This window comes from Eurosta solidaginis, chromosome 2 (assembly GCF_040869045.1).
Source record: "Eurosta solidaginis isolate ZX-2024a chromosome 2, ASM4086904v1, whole genome shotgun sequence".
In the NCBI taxonomy this organism is placed as follows: Eukaryota; Metazoa; Arthropoda; class Insecta; order Diptera; family Tephritidae; genus Eurosta; species Eurosta solidaginis.
In genome coordinates, this window is record NC_090320.1 from 54,049,833 (window position 1) to 54,069,230 (window position 19,398).

Here is a 19,398-nt window from a genome sequence, read left to right on the forward strand (position 1 = left end):
GGTAGTACATCCTTACGCGAGGAAGTTTCATGCAACCAGCTAGTATGTGGGCCCCACATAATTTCTTGTACTCATTAGAATTTGAACTCAAATTTTGACCATTTTGTAGATCGTACATATTACTCTGCTGTGAAATTTCTCGCCAAAAATCGTCATCAAAATATTCCGAGAAATATTGGAAAGGTGTCCACTCAAATCTATCCTCTGCGTCCCGTGCCTCGTCGGTAGTGAGCGCACTAGCCCCGTCAAATTCTTTGGCTAGCCATTTGAGCGGTTTTTTGTTTTGAAGAGTTACATCAACAAATTCTGGTTCAGCAATATTATCTTCTTCATTATCAGATTCTGGATTGTGGTCAGAATCGGAATCAATTGAAAAACTCATGTTTGAACGATTAGGAACGAAATCCATGTCTTCGTCATCGGACAAACATTCAAAATCACTGTCCATGAGCATCTCCATCACTTCTTCTTCTGTAAAGCGTTTTTTCGACATGATGGCTACCAAATGTCCAGCCCACTGAACAGTTAAAAAACAGCATTTATATTTGAATGGTATAAATTTATGTGAAATATTTCTTACTTACCTAAAAGATGAAGTATGTTTCTCTTGATTTTAATAAAATATTAAACTTTATTTGAAGAAATAGAGCGAAAATAGTAATTGAAAGCACATTCAAAGAGAACACCTGTTTTTTTCGAATAACTGTTCACTTATTGGATTGTATTACGACAGGGTTGTCATGCAAGCACAAAAAAACGATTCAATTGTAAACTTCAGATGTCCAGCTTTCCACAAAGTTGGATCGAATTAAAATTAATTATAAATTGTTTATTCTATGTCCACCTAAAAAGTGTCCAGCGGGCTACACGCAAGGAACGAGGAGGTTAAGGCGAGCAGCAACGACGAGTTCTGTGGAAGCATTTGTACCTCTTATACAAACTTGGTTAATATTATTATTATTTTTCATGGGCCTCTTTTTCGGCACAGTCGCCCATTGCCCAATATTTGCCTCACTAACCACACTAGCAGAGTACTAAGTTACTGAATGCGCAGCCACACCAGTCGAAGCCAAGCAAGCATTTGTATTCGCTTTAGCACAACCATTAGCAGTAGATGAAGAATCTAGTGAGAGAGCATTACCGGTGATTACAGCTGTCGACGCCACGGTAGACGCGTATGACAGCGATGTTGTTGTGAGTGTAATGGCATCATCAGCATGAATTTCATTATTTGAATTGAGTGATTTTTACTTGTATCAGGCAATGGTAAATCAGCTGTAATAGGCTGTTTAATAGATGCAATCGTGCTTTTGTTATTGTTTTAGTTCATTTAGTGACTCATTATTACAAAGACTCTTTCCTGACAATTTGTTACAATCTAAGTCCTCAATACATAATACTTCCCATGACTTTACTCGACTCTGCGCCACGTATGCTTGGTCCAACTCCAAAATATTTTGATGTCACTTCTACTGGAATGTATGTAATATTTGTTCCAACTAAGACCACAAATAAGATTTTTGTGAATATCCCGATCCTTGCGCCACCTAGCGGCGACTTTTTTCATAGGTCGCTTTATATTCTTGTATGTATTATGTGTTCCAAATATGAGCCAAATCGTACCGCACAATAGGGTCGTTTCATGATTCCAGGTCACATATGTATCTTTGAATAAACAGCCCTAAAGATCTGATAAGAAATTCTTGCTTTTTTTTTTGATGAAACACCCTTAACGTGTAATTAATGGTGACTTATAACCATAAAACCATAACCAGATAAAACAGCTGATCGCACCTACCTTATGGAAATCAATGTAATCGATTAATGATACCATAACGCTAACGCCATAACCATACTATAGCCAACCAACTAGTTTTTGGTTTCCCGCCATATCCATAGCCTAAAAATATTTGAGTTGTTGAATTTAATAACTTTTTGTAGATTTTATTCATTGTTTTGGATACGTTATGTCTAAGAGACTTATTTTTTGTGGAATATGTTTGTAATTTTTTGCGTTTTCCTCATTTTTATGAAATTTTCACGATTTTTAGGTTAAGGCACTATTAATCGATCACATTGGAGATGTTTATGGATATGGGTATGGTTACGACTATGGCGTTAGGGTTAAGGAAGTTTAATTTGGGCTTTATGAACATACTAACATACTACATTGTAAACATGGTAAAAATTGTATTTAGTATATATACAAATACATTTGTAATATTTTATTTTATTTTTATTTTTTTCATGGTGGTTATTTTAATCAAAAGGATTTACAATCATTTTATCTTGTTTCAGTGTTTATCGCACCTAATTATATTTATATATATATATGTTTGCTTATTGTAATTTTTTATAACTTTTTATTTTTAATTAAAAATAAAAAAATATAACGTGAATATTTCAACACTTGAAACATCTACATTGGCATTATTATTCTTTAATTATACATACTTTATTGTTTAATATTAATTTTTTTCTCTTTTTGAATTTTTATTAAATTTTTTTAGTTTATTTTAAACAATTTAATTAGCAAAATCTTTTTCATTACTATACGGATCTACTTTATAACAATAAAACCCTTGTTGTTGATACTGTCAGTCAGAGTCATTGATAGTTTTTTTTCGTTTTTTGGCTTGCGAGATTTTTTGTTTCGGCCAATCCTCCTATAAATAAAATATAAAAAAAAAAAATAAAGTAATAAAAGCAATTAAATAATTTTCTAGCAAACAGCGCTTTGGCATTTAGCATACTTCGCTCGATTCTTCGTCTGACGAGTAAATGGTTTTTACTGGGTCCGAGTTTTTTTTATTGCTCGCATTATGGTTGTTTATATCCTTTTTACTAGTCGGTTGCTTTCTACCACGCCCACTTCCGCCACGTCTACCCACAGCTGTGGTTTCGTCTTCAGCCGCCAATGCGAATAAATCGCTATATTGCTTCTAAAATACAAAAATATATAAAAAACAAACGAAATAACATATGTGACCCGGCCTATGAAAAGGTGGATTATGACTCAAAAAAAAAAAAAACAAAACAGCTGTTAACAGCTGTTTCTCGCAATCTCTTTTTTGAGTCATAAGCCACCTTTTCATAGGCCGGGTGACATATGTACATATTTAAAAAGTATTTTTTGAATGGTGGGTGATAATATCATTGTACAGGTTTACAAGTATGATATGTATGAGAGGGAAACAATTTCTTTCCCTTTCTAACACACGGCAGTTTGACACTTCGGTCAGTGTCAAACTAGCGTGGAACCCAGTGGAACCTGCGTGGAACATGAGTTTTGACACTGAACGAAGTGTCAAAATTACCGGGGTTGCTTCGTCGAAAGCGACACAGGGAAGCAAAAAAGGGATTGGAATATCAGATATGGGTTGCTGTGATGGTAAATTTTTTTGAACGAATTTAGTAGGAAATTTTAAGTGCACCCATATTGGTCCTTCAGAAAATTATAAAAAAGTCTTCAATTGGGGTATCTGAGGACGCGTAGTTATTTCAGTATTAAGAATACAAACACGTGAGTTAAGTTTTTCTACCCGTTCAAAAGTTCTCCGCGAAAAACAGTTTGAAACCGAGGTCGACTGCAATAACCCGTCCAAAAAAGCGGAAAGAAAAATGAATAGACGCGTTTTGTCCTGTTGTCAATAGTCCGAAGAGAAAAAGTATTCGAATTATTTGAAGCGAGGCCAAAACGCGTCTATTAATACCTCCCCCGACGGTTTTGGTCGTGTTTTAGCAATCGTCCCCGGTAATAAAGTATCACAATTTGTTAATTAAAATTGTCCAAAATATATGGTTATTAAAGAGAGATGTAATTAAGTGCTCGTTTGAAAGTAAATAAGTATATTTCTTTGTAATATAAGAAAAAAAATTTTAAGCAGTTTTCGATAGCAGCTACTAAACTTTTTTTGGTCCTAAGAAGTACAACAGTGCCAAATAGCATCCACAAAAAAAACGAACAAGAACAAGCATTTTATCAGGTGAGCGTGGCTGTGTATGTGCGTGCTGCTACATATCCTACTTGTAGACCTGTACAATGGATAATATTTTGACTAGGGATCGAATCGTAACATACATAAATGCATATAAAACTTCAAAAACCTTTCAGTTTTTTAACGTTTATGTAATTTTGTTTTCAACATATACGACATCCAATCGTAACTTTGAACACAATGGGCAATGTATGGTAGCTACCCCAAGAGACACAAGCGCTCAAACAACACATGATTAACATGAAAAATAATATATAAAAAAATGTTAAGCTAAACGGTTTTATTGAAAACAATACTTACATGAAGTAATAATAATACTAAAAACTAAAAATAATTAGGTATGTCCTAGGTATTAGTCATCACACTCCTCATCAATCTAGGGCGTTGATTAGATTAGATTAGATTAGATTGATATTTATTATTAATATGTTTACATATTTTTTGATTTCACAATAAATTTTAAATATCACAAATTCATTTTCAATTCACAGACGTGTATGATATATATATATTAAGTAATAAAAAGTAAAAAGTAATAAAAAGTATTTTAGCCTCGAATAAGATCTATACATAGCCGTTTAAAATTCATAATATTATTCTCTCGTTTGATATAATCAGGTAACGAGTTAAATATGTTAAGGCCCTTATATAATAATGTGTTTTGGGCTGCAGTAGTCCGCTGTAATCCTAGTCGAAAGTCATTCGCATTCCGCACAGCATATTGGTGTGTATCTCTAACATACTGAATGATCAGACAAATAAATGCGTTGGGCGCGTGAAATTTCTAAAAATGTGAGGCGTAGCATAACCCGATTAAGGTTCAGTTGGTCTTACTTATGCCTATCAATAGAAACTTGACGCGCCCAACGCTTTTATTTAATTGTCTGGTCAACGCCCTAGATTGGTGAGGAGTGTGATGACTAATACCTAGGACATACCTAATTATTTTTAGTTTTTAGTATTATTATTACTTCATGTAAGTATTGTTTTCAATTAAACCGTTTAACTTAAAACATTTTTTTTTTAATATTTTTATTTCAAGTTTTTAGTATTTATTTAATTGTCTATTATTTCTCATGCTATTTATTTATTATTAATAAGTCATTGGACAAAAAAATCCTTATAGACTATAGAATCTACAAAGTATTACATACAGCATAATTGTCATTAAAATATACAGCTTAAAAAGCGGAATTCAAAATTATCAAAAAATCGGCTCTTGGAAGCGAAAAATCAAGAGAGACTTTTTTTACTTAGTACATTGAACTCACAAGTAGCGCGATTAACAGGAGCATAACTAGCATAATTTGTTCTGAAGTTATCTCCATAGAAAGGAAAGAATTTCCGAAGACGTCGTTGAGGAACATAAAAGCGAATCCTTTGCAACAGATCAGGACAGTCAATAACCCCCTTAATCACATTGTATACAAAAGTTAAAAAGAGTATAGATCGCCGACTCTCAAGTGACTTGAGCCCTAAGAGCATAAGCCGAGAAGAATAGGATGGCATGGGTTCTGAGAAGTTTAATGGACGAAGAGCATACTTTAGAAAAATTTTCTGTATCCTCTCGATTATATTTATGGCTAACTGAGTACAGGGCCTCCAAATAAATACAGGATATTCAATGTGCGACCTTATAAACGAGGTATATAAAAAGGATCAGAAAATTTGGAGGTATTACGCCTAACAAAACCAAGCATGGAGTAAGATTTAGAAGTTACATAATTAATATGACTATTAAAAGAAAACTTACTATCAAAGAGGACCTTGGTCTTTAATCTCACTTACGCACTGAAGTTCGCAATCATAAATTGTATACCTTGTGCGCAAGACGGAAGTTGACTTAGAGTAGGTCATATGGAAACATTTAGACGGATTAAGAGACAGACGTGAGTTCAGACACCACTGATATAATTTATTGATATCACTTTGCAACTTTAGAACATCATCAGGTATCTTGATTATTGAGAATATCTTCAAGTCATCTGCATACAACAAACAGAAAATGAAAAATAACTACTAATGTCTTTAATAAATAACATGAAAAATAGTGGTCCTAATATACTTCCCTGAGGAACACCAGAGGTTGCCACAAAGGAACTAGAGGATACACCATCAAAAGGGACCACACGCTGTCGATTGGATAGATAAGAACTAATCCATAGGAGAAATGAGGAATGGAATCCAAAACAACTCAACTTTTTAATTAAGACACTATGAGAAACGCTGCAAAAGCTTTAGAAAAATCTGTATAGATACAGTCTACCTGAAAACCTCCAGAAAATGACGCAATGCAGTGTTCACTAAAAACCGCAAGGTTGGAAATTGTAGATCTGTCAGCGACAAAGCCATGCTGGCACGGAGATATCAGGGATTTAAATGCAAAACTTAGTTTTGCCCTGACGGCATGCTCGAAAATTTTAGAAATGGCGGACAGCTTGGAAATAGGTCTGTAGTTACGGACATCATTTTTATTGCCACTTTTAAAAGCGGGCCTAACAGAAGTAACCTTCCAATCATCAATGAAAGTACCAGACGATAGGGACTTGTTGAATATCAATCTCAACGGAAAAACTAAGGAAGGGCAATTGTTCATCAAGACCGGCGAAAATCCGTCAACATCTGTCTGAGATGATGGTTTAAGCTCCGAAATCGCTTTACTAATATCCTCAGATGATAATAAAAGGGATCCGAAGTTTAGAGCAGAGTTTGGACTGATCGAAAAATCAGGGTACTGATTACAATCATCCCGTGAAAAATTTGATTTAAAGAACTCAGCAAATAAGTTGGCTGAATCGCTTGGAGTTTGCGCTGTGGTACCATCAAGGTAAATGCCAGTGGGAATACTGGAGCAAGCCCTTTTCGATTTTATATAAAAAGTTTTGGGATTAGACTTAATATTGGACTCAATATTATGGATGTAGTTGGCGTACAGGGATTTGTTCAAGTTATTGAAATATTTTACATATTGCTTATATTTAATGAAGAAAATATGGTTCTTTGTGATTTTAATTTTTTAGAGTATTTATTTTTTAGATTCCGCAGTTTTAGTAAACCCTTAGAATACCATGGCAATTTGTAAGAACTTTGCTTTTTAACTGGAATCCAATCCAAGCAGTGCTTGAGCACGCAAGATTTGAAACTAGAAAAGCTATCTGAGGTATCAAGACCCCCAAGTAACTGCTCCCAATTTATATCAAGTAGAAAATCATTAAAACTCGGAAAGTCGCAACGAGAATAATTAAAAGTTATTTTACTTTCTAAAGGTACCGAGAAGAAATTGTAGAATTTGAATTCAAAATGCAGGGGTAAATGATGCCCGTCCTAAGGAGTTATTGGATCCGTGCACTCGCAGACTTCACAACAAATATTGCCACTAACAAATACTAGATCCAATAGCCGATTTTGGGAATTAAAATACGTATTAATTTGACTTAAGTTAAGACTAAGAACATTATCAATGAAATACAATTCATGATTTGAAGCAAGATTATTCGGTGTGAGACCACAATTCGAAGCACTAGCTAACCATTGAACGTTAAACAGGTTAAAGTCACCAAGCACGCAGAGATGGATATCGTGTAGATCGTTGAGAACCAAAGAAATAATATTATCAGCCTGTCCTTTGTATAGCTCAAATGAGCTGCGAAGTGGTACATACGACGCCAGTAGATGTAAAGATCGTTGCGAAGTAGGACCTTTAACACATATGAAAAGTTGATCAAGCAGAGAATCATCAGTTTAGAGGAACTAAAAATGCACACAATTGCCTTTTGAGTGCGATTAGTACACCTCCTCCACGAAGGCGACCAGTTTTACCAGCATCTCGATCTTTCCGAAAAACATTGTGAATATTTAAGTCAAAGAACTCACTGTCAAAAAAGTTTTCATTAAGCAACGTCTCAATGATAACAAAGACATCGTAATCCATTTGTGAACTGAAGTTATGCACGATATCAGACTTGGTCCTCATACCGGAAACATTGTGGAAATATAGTTTTAGTCCACAATCATTATTATTGCACCTTACTCCTTCTGTAGTGGTTTTTTCTGAGCCTTTCGAAAAAACTGAAAAGGCTTTACAATGACATTTTTAGGCCAAATATCCGAACTTAATAATTTATCATATTCAGACTCCGGCACCCCCCGTTTAAAGTTAATTCTATGCAGACTAGAAATTAAGATGCCTTTTTTCAATAATCTAAAACACGAGATCGAAGTTATATCTAAGCTAATCTGTCTAGACACATAATCTTTGATATCCGCTTCAGATACTGAGGACGAAAATGAAGCTAGGTGTAGCCATTTAAGGCGAGCAGCAACGACGAGTTCTGTGGAAGCATTTGTACCTCTTATACAAACTTGGTTAATATTATGACGTAGACGCGTATGACAGCGATGTTGTTGTGAGTGTAATGGCATCATCAGCATGAATTTCATTATTTGAATTGAGTGATTTTTACTTGTATCATGCAATGGTAAATCAGCTGTAATAGGCTGTTTAATAGATGCAACCGTGCTTTTGTTATTGTTTTAGTTCATTTAGTGACTCATTATTACAAAGACTCTTTCCTGACAATTTGTTACAATCTAAGTCCTCAATACATAATCCCTCCCATGACTTTACTCGACTCTGCGCCACGTATGCTTGGTCCTCCTCCAACTCCAAAATATTTTGATGTCACTTCTACTAGACTGTATGTAATATTTGTTCCAACTAAGACCCCAAATAAGATTTTTGTGAATTTCCCGATCCTTGCGCCACCTAGCGGCGACTTTTTCATAGGTCACTTTATATTCTTGTATGTATTATGTGTTCCAAATATGAGCCAAATCGTACCGCAAATACGATTTTTGTGAGTATCTCGATCCTTGCGTCACCTAGTCATCGGGTTCTGAACTATATTCCAAGTTTCAAGCTTGTAGCTTATCGGGAAGTTCTTAAATTTCAATTACAAAATTCGTTCACAACGGCCTGCCTTCACTCACTCCATTGTCTGCACTACATGCAAGCACAAATACATATGATCGTTCCCGAGATGGTCGGGCTTGGTACCGGAACGTACCGGATCTGCATCCGGCAAAGGACCATCAAATCGATAACACTCACAAGGGCCTTCGGGGAGTGTCCTTATCGCTACAACATTGCTGATCGGCTGCGGCAATGTCCAAACACAGGAACCCCGTTTTGCTATTGTCGTTCAAACACGACAACTCCTTGTTTTATCTTTTGTTCATTGCGTTTCGTTCCAACATTCCTAAGGGCCGGAATTTCAGTTCATGTTCGACTCAGTTTGCCAGTTAAACTACGCATTCACTTTTAATGCAGTTTTTAGTCAGCTCTAACTGAAGTTTAAGCTGGGCCTAAGCGGCCGATTTGGCAGGGTTAAACTCTAGTTAACCTATCAGTTATTTGCGTTTTTGTTTGTTTTTACTGCAAAATATAAACTTGAAAACATTCAAGCTACACTTTTTTACATTTATAAATATAAAAAATTAATAATTCCTTTGAAGTAATGTTGTTGTTGTAGCAGTGCGTCGCCCCATCCAATAGGTGTGACCGATCACAAATTGTCATCAATATCCTCTAACGGGAGTCCAAGGAAACTTGCTGTTTCAACAGGGGTGGGCCATAATGAGAGGGGGTTTAGAGGCGTTGGTTCCACAATACAATTAAAGAGATGGTTGGTGCCATGTGGGGACACATTGGAAGCGGGGCATACATTTTATATGTCGGGGTTGATTCTGGATAGGTAAGAGTTTAACCGACGGCCACCGTGGTGTGATGGTAGCGTGCTCCGCCTACCTTACCGTATGCCCTGGGTTCACACCCCGGGCAAAGCAACATCAAAATTATAGAAATAAGGTTTTTCAATTAGAAGAAAATTTTTCTAAGCGGGGTCGCCCCTCAGCAGTATTTGGCAAGCGCTCCGGGTGTATTTCTGCCATGAAAAGCTCTCAGTTAAAACTCATCTGCCTTGCAGATGCCGTTCGGAGTCGGCATAAAACATGTAGGTCCTGTCCGGCCAATTTGTAGGGGAAATCAAGAGGAGCACGACGCAAATTGGAAGATAAGCTCGGCCTTAGATCTCTTCGGAGGTTATCGCGCCTTACATTTATTTTTTTTTTTTATTTAAGAGTTTAACCTGTTGCAGTATCCAGATCGAAGTTGAGCTAGAGTGACTCGCGTTTCCCTGGGGAGTGAGCGTTCCTCTTCCGCAAGTTTAGGGTATTGCTCTTTGAGTACAGGATTCACCGGGCAATTCCTGACATAGACGTCCGACGCCTTTGAAGTGACCATAGTTTTTAATTTATACTTTTTACTTAGTGGATCACAGCGTTTTTTCTCTCGGCAATGGCGTAGAATATGTACCCAATAAGCATTTGGGTTAGAGTGCCATTAGAGCTCATGTTGATAACTAACATAATTCTAAAATTTCAAACGGTGTTTCTAAACAATGGCTAACTTGAGAATCATAGCGTTTCAAAAAGGGCATTTTTTTTTATAATGCTCAATATTTGAGAAACTTCTTTCTGGGAAGTAGACCAGGGACGGACCTGTTCAAAAAAACGTTTTTGTATGGCACGATTCGCTGCTTGAAATTCGGTACAGGGGTACCTCTTTGACAAGGAAAATATTCATTCCGTGAAGTGGACCGACCTATTCTACATAAAACAGTTTATCGTGCGATTTTCTTGGAATTTGGTATAGGGGTAATACCGTTCTTTTCGGAAAGTGAACCAGGATCTGATCTATACTGTGAAGTTTCTTTCGGGGACATGGACAAGGGATCGATCTATATGATCAAATTCTATTCTCTGTTCGATTTGCCTGATATTGCGATACATATGCATGTACGTAGCCCTTTTTATCATAAGCCACTGTAACTGAAGTTCCGATTCACCCATTACCGGAAGTTGCAATGGTAATTGACATAATTTAAAAATAGCGTTCGTTTAATTCGCGAATTTATGCTACACTTAATGTAAGAAAATTAATATTTATTTATTTAATTTTTCAAATTTCAATTGAACTTTATTGACTTTGTTGACCATGATCCAAATAACAGGTCGCTCGCATTAAAGGCAACAACAAAAAGTAAAACTTCTGCTGTGACGTCACGCTTTTGAAGTATGTTTGAAATGAAGTAAAATGTAATAAAAGAGGACAGAAAAACAAATTTATTTGACTTAGATTTTTATTGATATTTTTTGTATTGGGAAATTTAAATTTAAATTATAAATTTACTTACTTACTTAATTGGCGCTTAACTGTCTAAACGGTTATGGCCGTTCAACAAGGCGCGCCAGTCGCTCCTTCGCTCCGCCAACCGGCGCCAATTGGTCACACCAAGGGAGTTTAAATCGTTTTCCACCTGGTCCTTCCAACGGAGTGGGGGCCGCCCTCTACCTCTGCTTCCATAGGCGGGTTCCGATAGAAACACTTTCTTGGCCGGAGCATCATCATTCATTCGCATAACATGGCCTAGCCAGCGCAGCCGCTGCGTTTTAATTCGCTGGACTATGTTGATGTCTGCGTATAGCTCGTACAGCTCATCATTAAATCTTCTTCGGTACTCGCCATCGCCAACGCGTAGAGGTCCATAAATCTTTCGAAGAACTTTTTTCTCAAACACTCCCAAAGCCGCTTCATCTGCTGTTGTCATGGTCCACGCTTCTGCCCCAAATAGCAGGACGAGTACGATAAGTGACTTGTAGAGTATGATTTTCGTTCGCCGAGAGAGGACTTTACTTTTCAATTGCCTACTTAGTCCAAAGTAGCATTTATTGGCAAGATTAACAAAAAACTTCGATAAAAAGTTCACAAAACTCAAAATTGCGAAAGATTAATGTCCTTTCCTCCACAGTAGGAGTCGTCAGTATTGGGTGCCGTCAGTCGTCAATATGATTCACGTATCCAGATCGAAGCTGTGCCAAAGTGACTCTCTGGAGATTCTGCTTTCCTCAACTGCAAGTTTCGGTTATTGGACTCTGAGAACGAGGTTCGGTGGGCATTTATCGTCATAGGACTTACCGATTCTTTGAAGATGACTCTGAGGACCTTCCTTATGCTCTTTTGGTTCATAAGGCTTCTTGTGTGACGGATTTCTTTGTAGTGCTTGCAGAAGGGACTTCTTACGTCCCTGGGAGGCGGGGCTCCTCCATTAGTTGTCTGTTAGGATGGACAAGCTTCTGAGCTTTCACCAGAACTTATTTGTTCCTCGTTTCGTTTATGTCCTTTATGGGGACTATTCCGCCTCTTGTGAGCGCGGTGTTTTGACAGGCCTGCCACCAGTGTGTTTCTTTTACGCTCGGTGTCCATATTGGAGACGCGTAGCGTACAAGCGGCTGGTCAATTGCTTCAAAGGTTGCTACAGCGTTTCTTTGTCTTTGCCCCAGGTGCTGCCATCGAGGGACTTGAGGACTTTGCTATGGCTCTGAACTTGTGATACAATTGCGGCTACATGGACGCCAAAATGTAGGTCATTATCGGAGTCACACTCCAAAATTTCATTTTTTGATACAATACCCGATTTGAAAATAACAAACGCAACGAAAAAATAAATTTTTACGAAATTTAAATTTGTGACCGTTTAGAAAACACGTTAAAATTTAAAGAAAAATGATAATTAAGGAAACCGAAAAACTTCAAAAGCGTTACGTTATTTGACAGCAACCTTTTTCATAAATTAAATTACAAATACACTGTTGTGGCATTACGGGATCTAGTCATTCGTTCATGCTTGTTGACTATCCTTTCCCGTCTTTTTATTATTTTATTGTAATTATTTGCATGCAATTTAAAACTTATTTTAAATGCCAAATAAGTATAACATAATCTAGCCACATAGCTTGATTTCTAACCCCTATAACGTTTGTATCTGCGGATTTTAGGCGCCCCCCTTACGACATGCATATCTACTTAGAGAGTATATTCTAAACACTTTAACCCGCCGATCTAGTTGTCGATCTGTGATCGTATGAGACGATTCGACCCATTTTTCATTAACGATACTTACTTTTGTGCTTTCATTACTATGTGTATATGCCGCTTGCAACGCACGCTGCATGGTATCGTAAACGTACAGTCCAGTGCCTGTACCATGCCTGCAACTACGTCGATAATGCTCCAAGTGACTCAGCACCTTTGTTAAAAAAAAAATACAATATAAAATGAAATAACATACGGCATGGACTCATTTATTTGGCTGTCATATCATGTAGCTGCGGATGAGTATCTGGGAGGTTTGTAATATGAAAACTCTTGATATGTATCTATGTAAACCAAGCGTTAAGAGGTAATCCCTTTGAGCAGAAAAAGGTGGTAGATGATGTAACAATGTGTATCAGCAGAGGCTTATAGCAACGATGCTTCAAAAAATTAGAGCTTATAGATTAAGGTAAGGTTGAACTGGCTGGTCCGTGAGGACCTCAGTCTATAGTGTAACGAAAAGTTTACTTAACGACCAAACTGAAAACCCCTATCAAAAACCCGGACCTATGTTCAAAAATATCTCCTTTCTCTGGGCAAATACTAGAAGCTTTCTAGCACCTATGCCACCCGCACTGGATTGCGTTCAACACAATCTAATGCATGATAAGAAGATTGCACGTTGTTCTTGTTGTAGTGATAAGGACACTCCCCGAAGGTCTTGGGAAGTGTTGTCGATGTTGATGGTCCTTTGCCGGATGCGGGTCCGGTACGTTCCGGTTACAAGCACCATAAAGTTACCAGCCCGACCATATCGGGAACGATTTGGTATGACCACATGATACATTCTATGCCAACCCGCTCTCCCACCCCCTAGATCCATCAGGAGTTCGGGTTCGCCAGAGCATCGGCTGTTAATGAAACAGGATTCGCCACGGGTAGGTGAGGTTGACAATTGGGTTGGAGATGCTATATACCCAGAAACCTGGGCATCCCAAAAGACATCTGATTGATGAGCCAACATCGCCCAGGGGCTTGAGGAGTCATCTCCGTAAGCATTATGAGGAAATACGGCACCTGAGAACTCAGCCGTATGAAGCCAAAAAACACAAGCAGGTCCTCAGTGAACTCCACAAACAGACGTCGGACCTTTCTGCCAGGAATTGCCCGGTGAATCCAGTGCTCAAAGAACAGTACCCAAAACTTGCGGAAGACGAACGCATACTCCCCAGGGAAACGCGAGTCACTCTAGCTCAACTTCGATCTGGATACTGTAACAGGTTAAACTCTTACTGTAACAGGTTAATACCTTACCCCGACATACAAAACATATGTCCTGCTTGTAACGTGTCCCCACATGACACCAACCATCTCTTTAACTGTATTGTGGAACCAACGCCTCTAACACCCCTCTCATTATGGTCCACCCCTGTTGAAACAGCAAGTTTCCTTGGACTCCAGTTAGAGGATATTGATGACAATTTGTGATCGGTCGCACCTATTGGATGGGGCGAAGCACTGCTACAACAACCTATATATTGCGCTGGCAACTCCTTGAGAGAGTTGCGCTACACAACCCCTTGAATCAATTTGGTATTTTAGTCGCCTCTTACGACAGGCATACCTAACGCGGGTAGGTATACTCTAGGCAGATCGAGCGACACTAGTGCCATCTAACATGAAAACGTATCCATCTTCCAACTTTTGTTTTGGAGTCAAAACAAGTCAAATTATTTTTTCACTTGTTGGTACTTTTCTAAAATTTGTCCCAGTTCAAAACTGCAATTTAACAAATGAATACAAAATACAAAATATTTTAGAAAGTATTTTTCTTGTATAGTGAGAATGTTTATAACAGTGCTTCGCGAAATTTTGTATGTGAATGGGCAAGACGAAATAAACTTCAACTGTCAATTCTGAAGTTCCTTTATATTTACAAATGCAACATCTTGCTTGAATTTGGACGATGGTACTGGAATGCATAAGATTGAGCGAAAATATTGATATTAGCAAAGTCAGTTTTTTTCATTTGTAATAATTAAAAGTAGTGACAATGAATAAAAAAAGTTAGAAGGCAAGTGAGCAAGCAGAAGCAGTTGACATGCTATTTGACAGGCATTATGAAGAAAACGTGTCCTCATTCATACCTCAAATCAACGAAGAGCTAAATACTGAAGGAATAAGTGGCAGAGAGAATTTTGGTTAAGTTTGATTTTGAATTATTATTAGAAACCTTTGAATTATATTCAAATTTTTTTACCACCTTAGGTTAGGTTAGGTTGCGAGGGCTGGGCTGGACACTATGGTAACAGCTCACTACTTAGGCCACCGATTGGCCCATTGTAATACCCTATACGGTCTCAAAGAGGACCTCTACCCTGCCTAAAGCGGGTTAAACCACTTCGTGGAATTTATGTATTTTGCTAGAACTTGACTTCATAGCTAGAGACCTTAGCAAGGTCATGTAGAAAAGGTTTACCAAGGATGGCCAACCTACGCCTACTAAGCGCTGGACAATGTCAGAGAAGGTGCTGGACACTCTCCTCTTCTTCTGTACATCTGCAGTTGCGACAATAGTCGAAGGTCGTTACCCCCATTCTAGCACCATGCGTGCCTATTAAACAATGCCCTGTTAGAACCCTTATCAGGGACGATAGATCTGATTTGTTTAAAATCAGAAGCGCTCTTGTGCGCCCCTTGTCATATGATGGCCAGGTTAGCCTGGATATCTCACACGATGATATGGCTGACCATAGTCCATTTGCAATTCTTATAGTGCTTGTGTTCACACGAAGCCTGAAAGTGGCCATGGGTATACCTACCGAATCATGTCCCAGAAGGATATGGTCGGTGGTGCCTCTTCTGGCCAGCTCGTCTGCTCTGCACTTGCCTACAATGTCCCTGTGCCCAGGTACCCATATAAGGCTGATACTGAAGTGCTGAGCCATCTCGTTAAAAGATCTGCGGCATTCAGTGACCGATTTTGCGTCGTCGACGAATGAGTCCAGGGCCTTTAATGCGGCCTGCCTGTCTGAGAAAATAAACACCCGTTTACCATCCTTAGGCATAGACCAGAGATGCTTCACAGCCCTGTGTATTACCACCTTAGAGAAATACATCATAACTCGATTCGTCTAATCGTTATCTAGCCTAAATGTTTGTTGGGTAAGAATATTTCATTTAAAGTACGAGGAATGGGAGTAGGGAAGAAACTAGCAAGAAATTTTTGTTTAGAATTGGGCTTTTCATCTACCTTTATTACTTCATGCAATTACTTACTACCGTTAAATATGTCGGTTAAATTTAATGAATCAATATTGTTCTTCAACATTACCTGATCAGCGGAGGGTAAACTACTCATAGCTGAGCTTCCCTTGGTAAGCCGTTTTCGCTTGTTCGGAGATGAGCTGGGATATTTGGACGTGAGGAGTGATGCAATAATTTCTGATAGCTTTTCTTCGCCCTTTTGACACCAGAACCTTTGTGATGATTTAATTGAAATTTATATTTTTCTATGACAAAATTAAAAAAAACTGTTTACCGCAACGCCGAGGTAACAAATGGATCACCTCGAGATTTTGTCTCTCTACTCAGCAAAAGGCGTATCAGCTCATTCGTGGGCTCTTCTGTTTTAAGCCATAATAGCATATAACTAAGTGCCTCGGGATGATTTGAAGATTCAAGCTCAGGTAAAATATCCTAAAATAAAAAAATATAGAAGATATATTTTATTATGCGGAGTTGGTGATAAAGGAAAGAGGACCTTTGGTGTGGTGTAGGCGGAGAACACTATTTCTAGAATTGTTTAACCGCGACCACCGTGGTGTGATGGTAGCGTGCTCCGCCTATCACACCGTATGCCCTGGGTTCGCACCCCGGGCAAAGCAACATCAAAATTTTATAAATAAGGTTTTTCAATTAGAAGAAAATTTTTCTAAGCGGGGTCGCCCCTCGGCAGTGTTTGGCAAGCGCTCCGGGTGTATTTCTGCCATGAAAAGCTCTCAGTGAAAACTCATCTGCCTTGCAGATGCCGTTCGGAGTCGGCATAAAACATGTAGGTCCCGTCCAGCCAATTTGTAGGGAAAATCAAGAGGAGCACGACGCAAATTGGAAGAGAAGCTCGGCCTTAGATCTCTTCGGAGGTTATCGCGCCTTACATTTATTTTCTTTTTTAACCGCATTTCCCCATATATGAGTAATATTTTTCTTTATATGAGATGCATGCATGAAGCTTTGAACGCATAGAAGTTTTTCATAATATTATATTTTAAACAAGCTTTGTTGATCGAAGCGCCAATTCTTCAAATTTGAAAGAAGTTTCATAAATACCAATACTATGTTTGTACTGAAAACGCTTCGCGTATAAGCTTCTGTTTATTTTTAATGTACGGTCGGTGTGTGCCGTCATTCAAACGGAAAGAGAAAAGAAAGCGAATACTGTGAGTTTTTAATTTTGAAAAGCCTCGTAATTAGTGGAGACACTAAAACACCCCATGGAGGGTGGAGCCGTGTGTAGAAGTCCACGAAAGTGGGGAAAGCTTCTGACCGTCATTCACCTGGGAATGACCAGAGCGCTTCTTTTGCATGCGGGTCAAGCAGCTCACTACTGCCGGTCGCTTGCGGTCAAGTATCCTCTGCGTAGCTACTAAACATCCGTTAAGCGGTGAGCTAATGTGAGAAATCGACAATGTGGGCCCGTATTACGTGTTACGATCAGTGACTGAAAACCATTTTCACTCAAGCGATAACTATGCAACTGTCAAACCTTTTTTGAAAATTATAATAAATAATAGATCTAACGAGCAATATTTGGCGCTAGTTCAATAATGCCGTTAATCCAATCCACCTTTTTAGAGCTATTGTGATTTACAAAATGAGCTTCGATCACGGATCGTAAGCGTAGAGGTCTTGAAAACATATACACTTGAGCTTACCTAACCGCCAAAAAAGGTTAAGCAACAACTTTTTCCACAATTACAAAAACAAAATACACTACACGAAAATAAATTTTAATCAAAACAAGTAAAGGTGTTTAAGTTCGGTTGTAACCGAACATGATATACTCAGCGTGAGCTTCAATTGCACATTTCATTTCAGATAAATTACTTTTCTACATAACACGTGGCACCGCCCGTTTTAAAAAAAAATGTCTCCCCATTTCCCTTTACAATAGTACTTGATAAATGAAATATCATTGATTCAAAACTATTTGTTGTTAAGTTATAGCTTATTATTCTAGTCTACGACCCTTTTAAAAATCTAATATATATAATTCTTGTGTCACGGTGTTAGAGGCTTAACTCCTCCGAAACGGCTGAACCGATTCTCATGAAATTTTGTGAGCATATTGGGTAGGCCTGAGAATCGGCCAACGTCTACCTTTTTGTCGCTACGTGCCTAGGGTCTTGAGATCAAAACGTGGACCCGGTAACCCCCTAGAATGTGTTTATACAATATGGATATCAAATGAAAGCTTTTGATGAGTGCTATAGTACAGGATAATTTTCATACCCCTGGGTGACTAGGGTCTCGAGATATAGGCCAAAACGTGGACCCGGGTACCCCTAGAATGCGTTTATACAATATGGATAACAAATGAAAGCTGCTGATGAGTGATTTAGTAGAGGAGAATTTTCATACCCCTGGGTGACTAGGGTCTGGAGATATAGGCCAAACGTGGGCCCGTGAACGCCTAGACAATGTTTTTACATTGTGGGTATCAAATTGAAGCTGGTGATGAGTGCTTTAATACAGGGTAGTTTTCATACCTATTGGTGACTAGGGTCTCGAGTTATAGGCCAAAACGTGGATCAGGGTAACACTATGATCTGTTTTTACATTATTGGTATCAAATTGAAGCTGTTGATGTATGCTATAATACAGAGTAAGTTTTACACCGCTGAGTGACTAGGGCCTCGAGATATAGGCCAAAACATGGACCCGGATACCCCTAGAATGTGTGTGTATTATGGATATCAAATGAAAGCTGTTGCTGAGAGCTCTAAAGTTCATTGTGATATTCGATTTAGTCGCATCAACCTGGCAAAACTGATAAATATGCATGCGAAGCCGAAATAAAGACAAGAATTAATAATACCCACATACCTATTTACATACGTCCAATTCGATTTGCCTGAAATTTCGTATATAAATTTGCCTATATTAGTATTTACGATGCTTTTTTCCGGGAAGTATACCAGAGACGAACTGGAACTGGGATTACGACTGGGACTGAGACTGAGACTTGGAATGGGACTGGGACTGAGACTCGGAATGGGACTTGAACAAAATACACACCACCCTCTGGGACTGCCAACAAGAGATGAATAAGAATGAGAAAAAATGGAGAGAAGAGAAAAGAGATAAGGAGACTGAGAAAGAGATAGAATGAGACGAAGATGGAGATAGATGAAGCGAAAAAGACGGAGGGAGGAGTGAATAAAAAGATTAGGAAAAAGTGTAGAGGGG

At 38.3% G+C, this 19,398-nt stretch overlaps 1 protein-coding gene across 2 annotated transcripts in view; it reads right to left on the minus strand.

The window, feature by feature from the left end:
• Window positions 1-2,229: 2,229 nt before the first annotated feature.
• IntS3 (integrator complex subunit 3) overlaps window positions 2,230-19,398 on the minus strand; it is a 31,470-nt gene continuing 14,301 nt past the window's right edge. Inside the window, exons 5-9 of one of the 2 annotated variants that reach the window (XM_067769495.1) lie at window positions 16,472-16,629; window positions 16,265-16,409; window positions 13,019-13,144; window positions 2,754-2,942; window positions 2,231-2,666 (exon numbers count right to left, since the gene is read on the minus strand). In XM_067769495.1, the coding sequence (XP_067625596.1) occupies window positions 2,598-2,666; window positions 2,754-2,942; window positions 13,019-13,144; window positions 16,265-16,409; window positions 16,472-16,629 (687 nt within the window). In that variant the 3' untranslated portion in view covers window positions 2,231-2,597. Of the gene's footprint in view, window positions 2,667-2,753; window positions 2,943-13,018; window positions 13,145-16,264; window positions 16,410-16,471; window positions 16,630-19,398 lie in introns of both variants that reach the window. The other variant, XM_067769496.1, reaches the window with a different exon arrangement.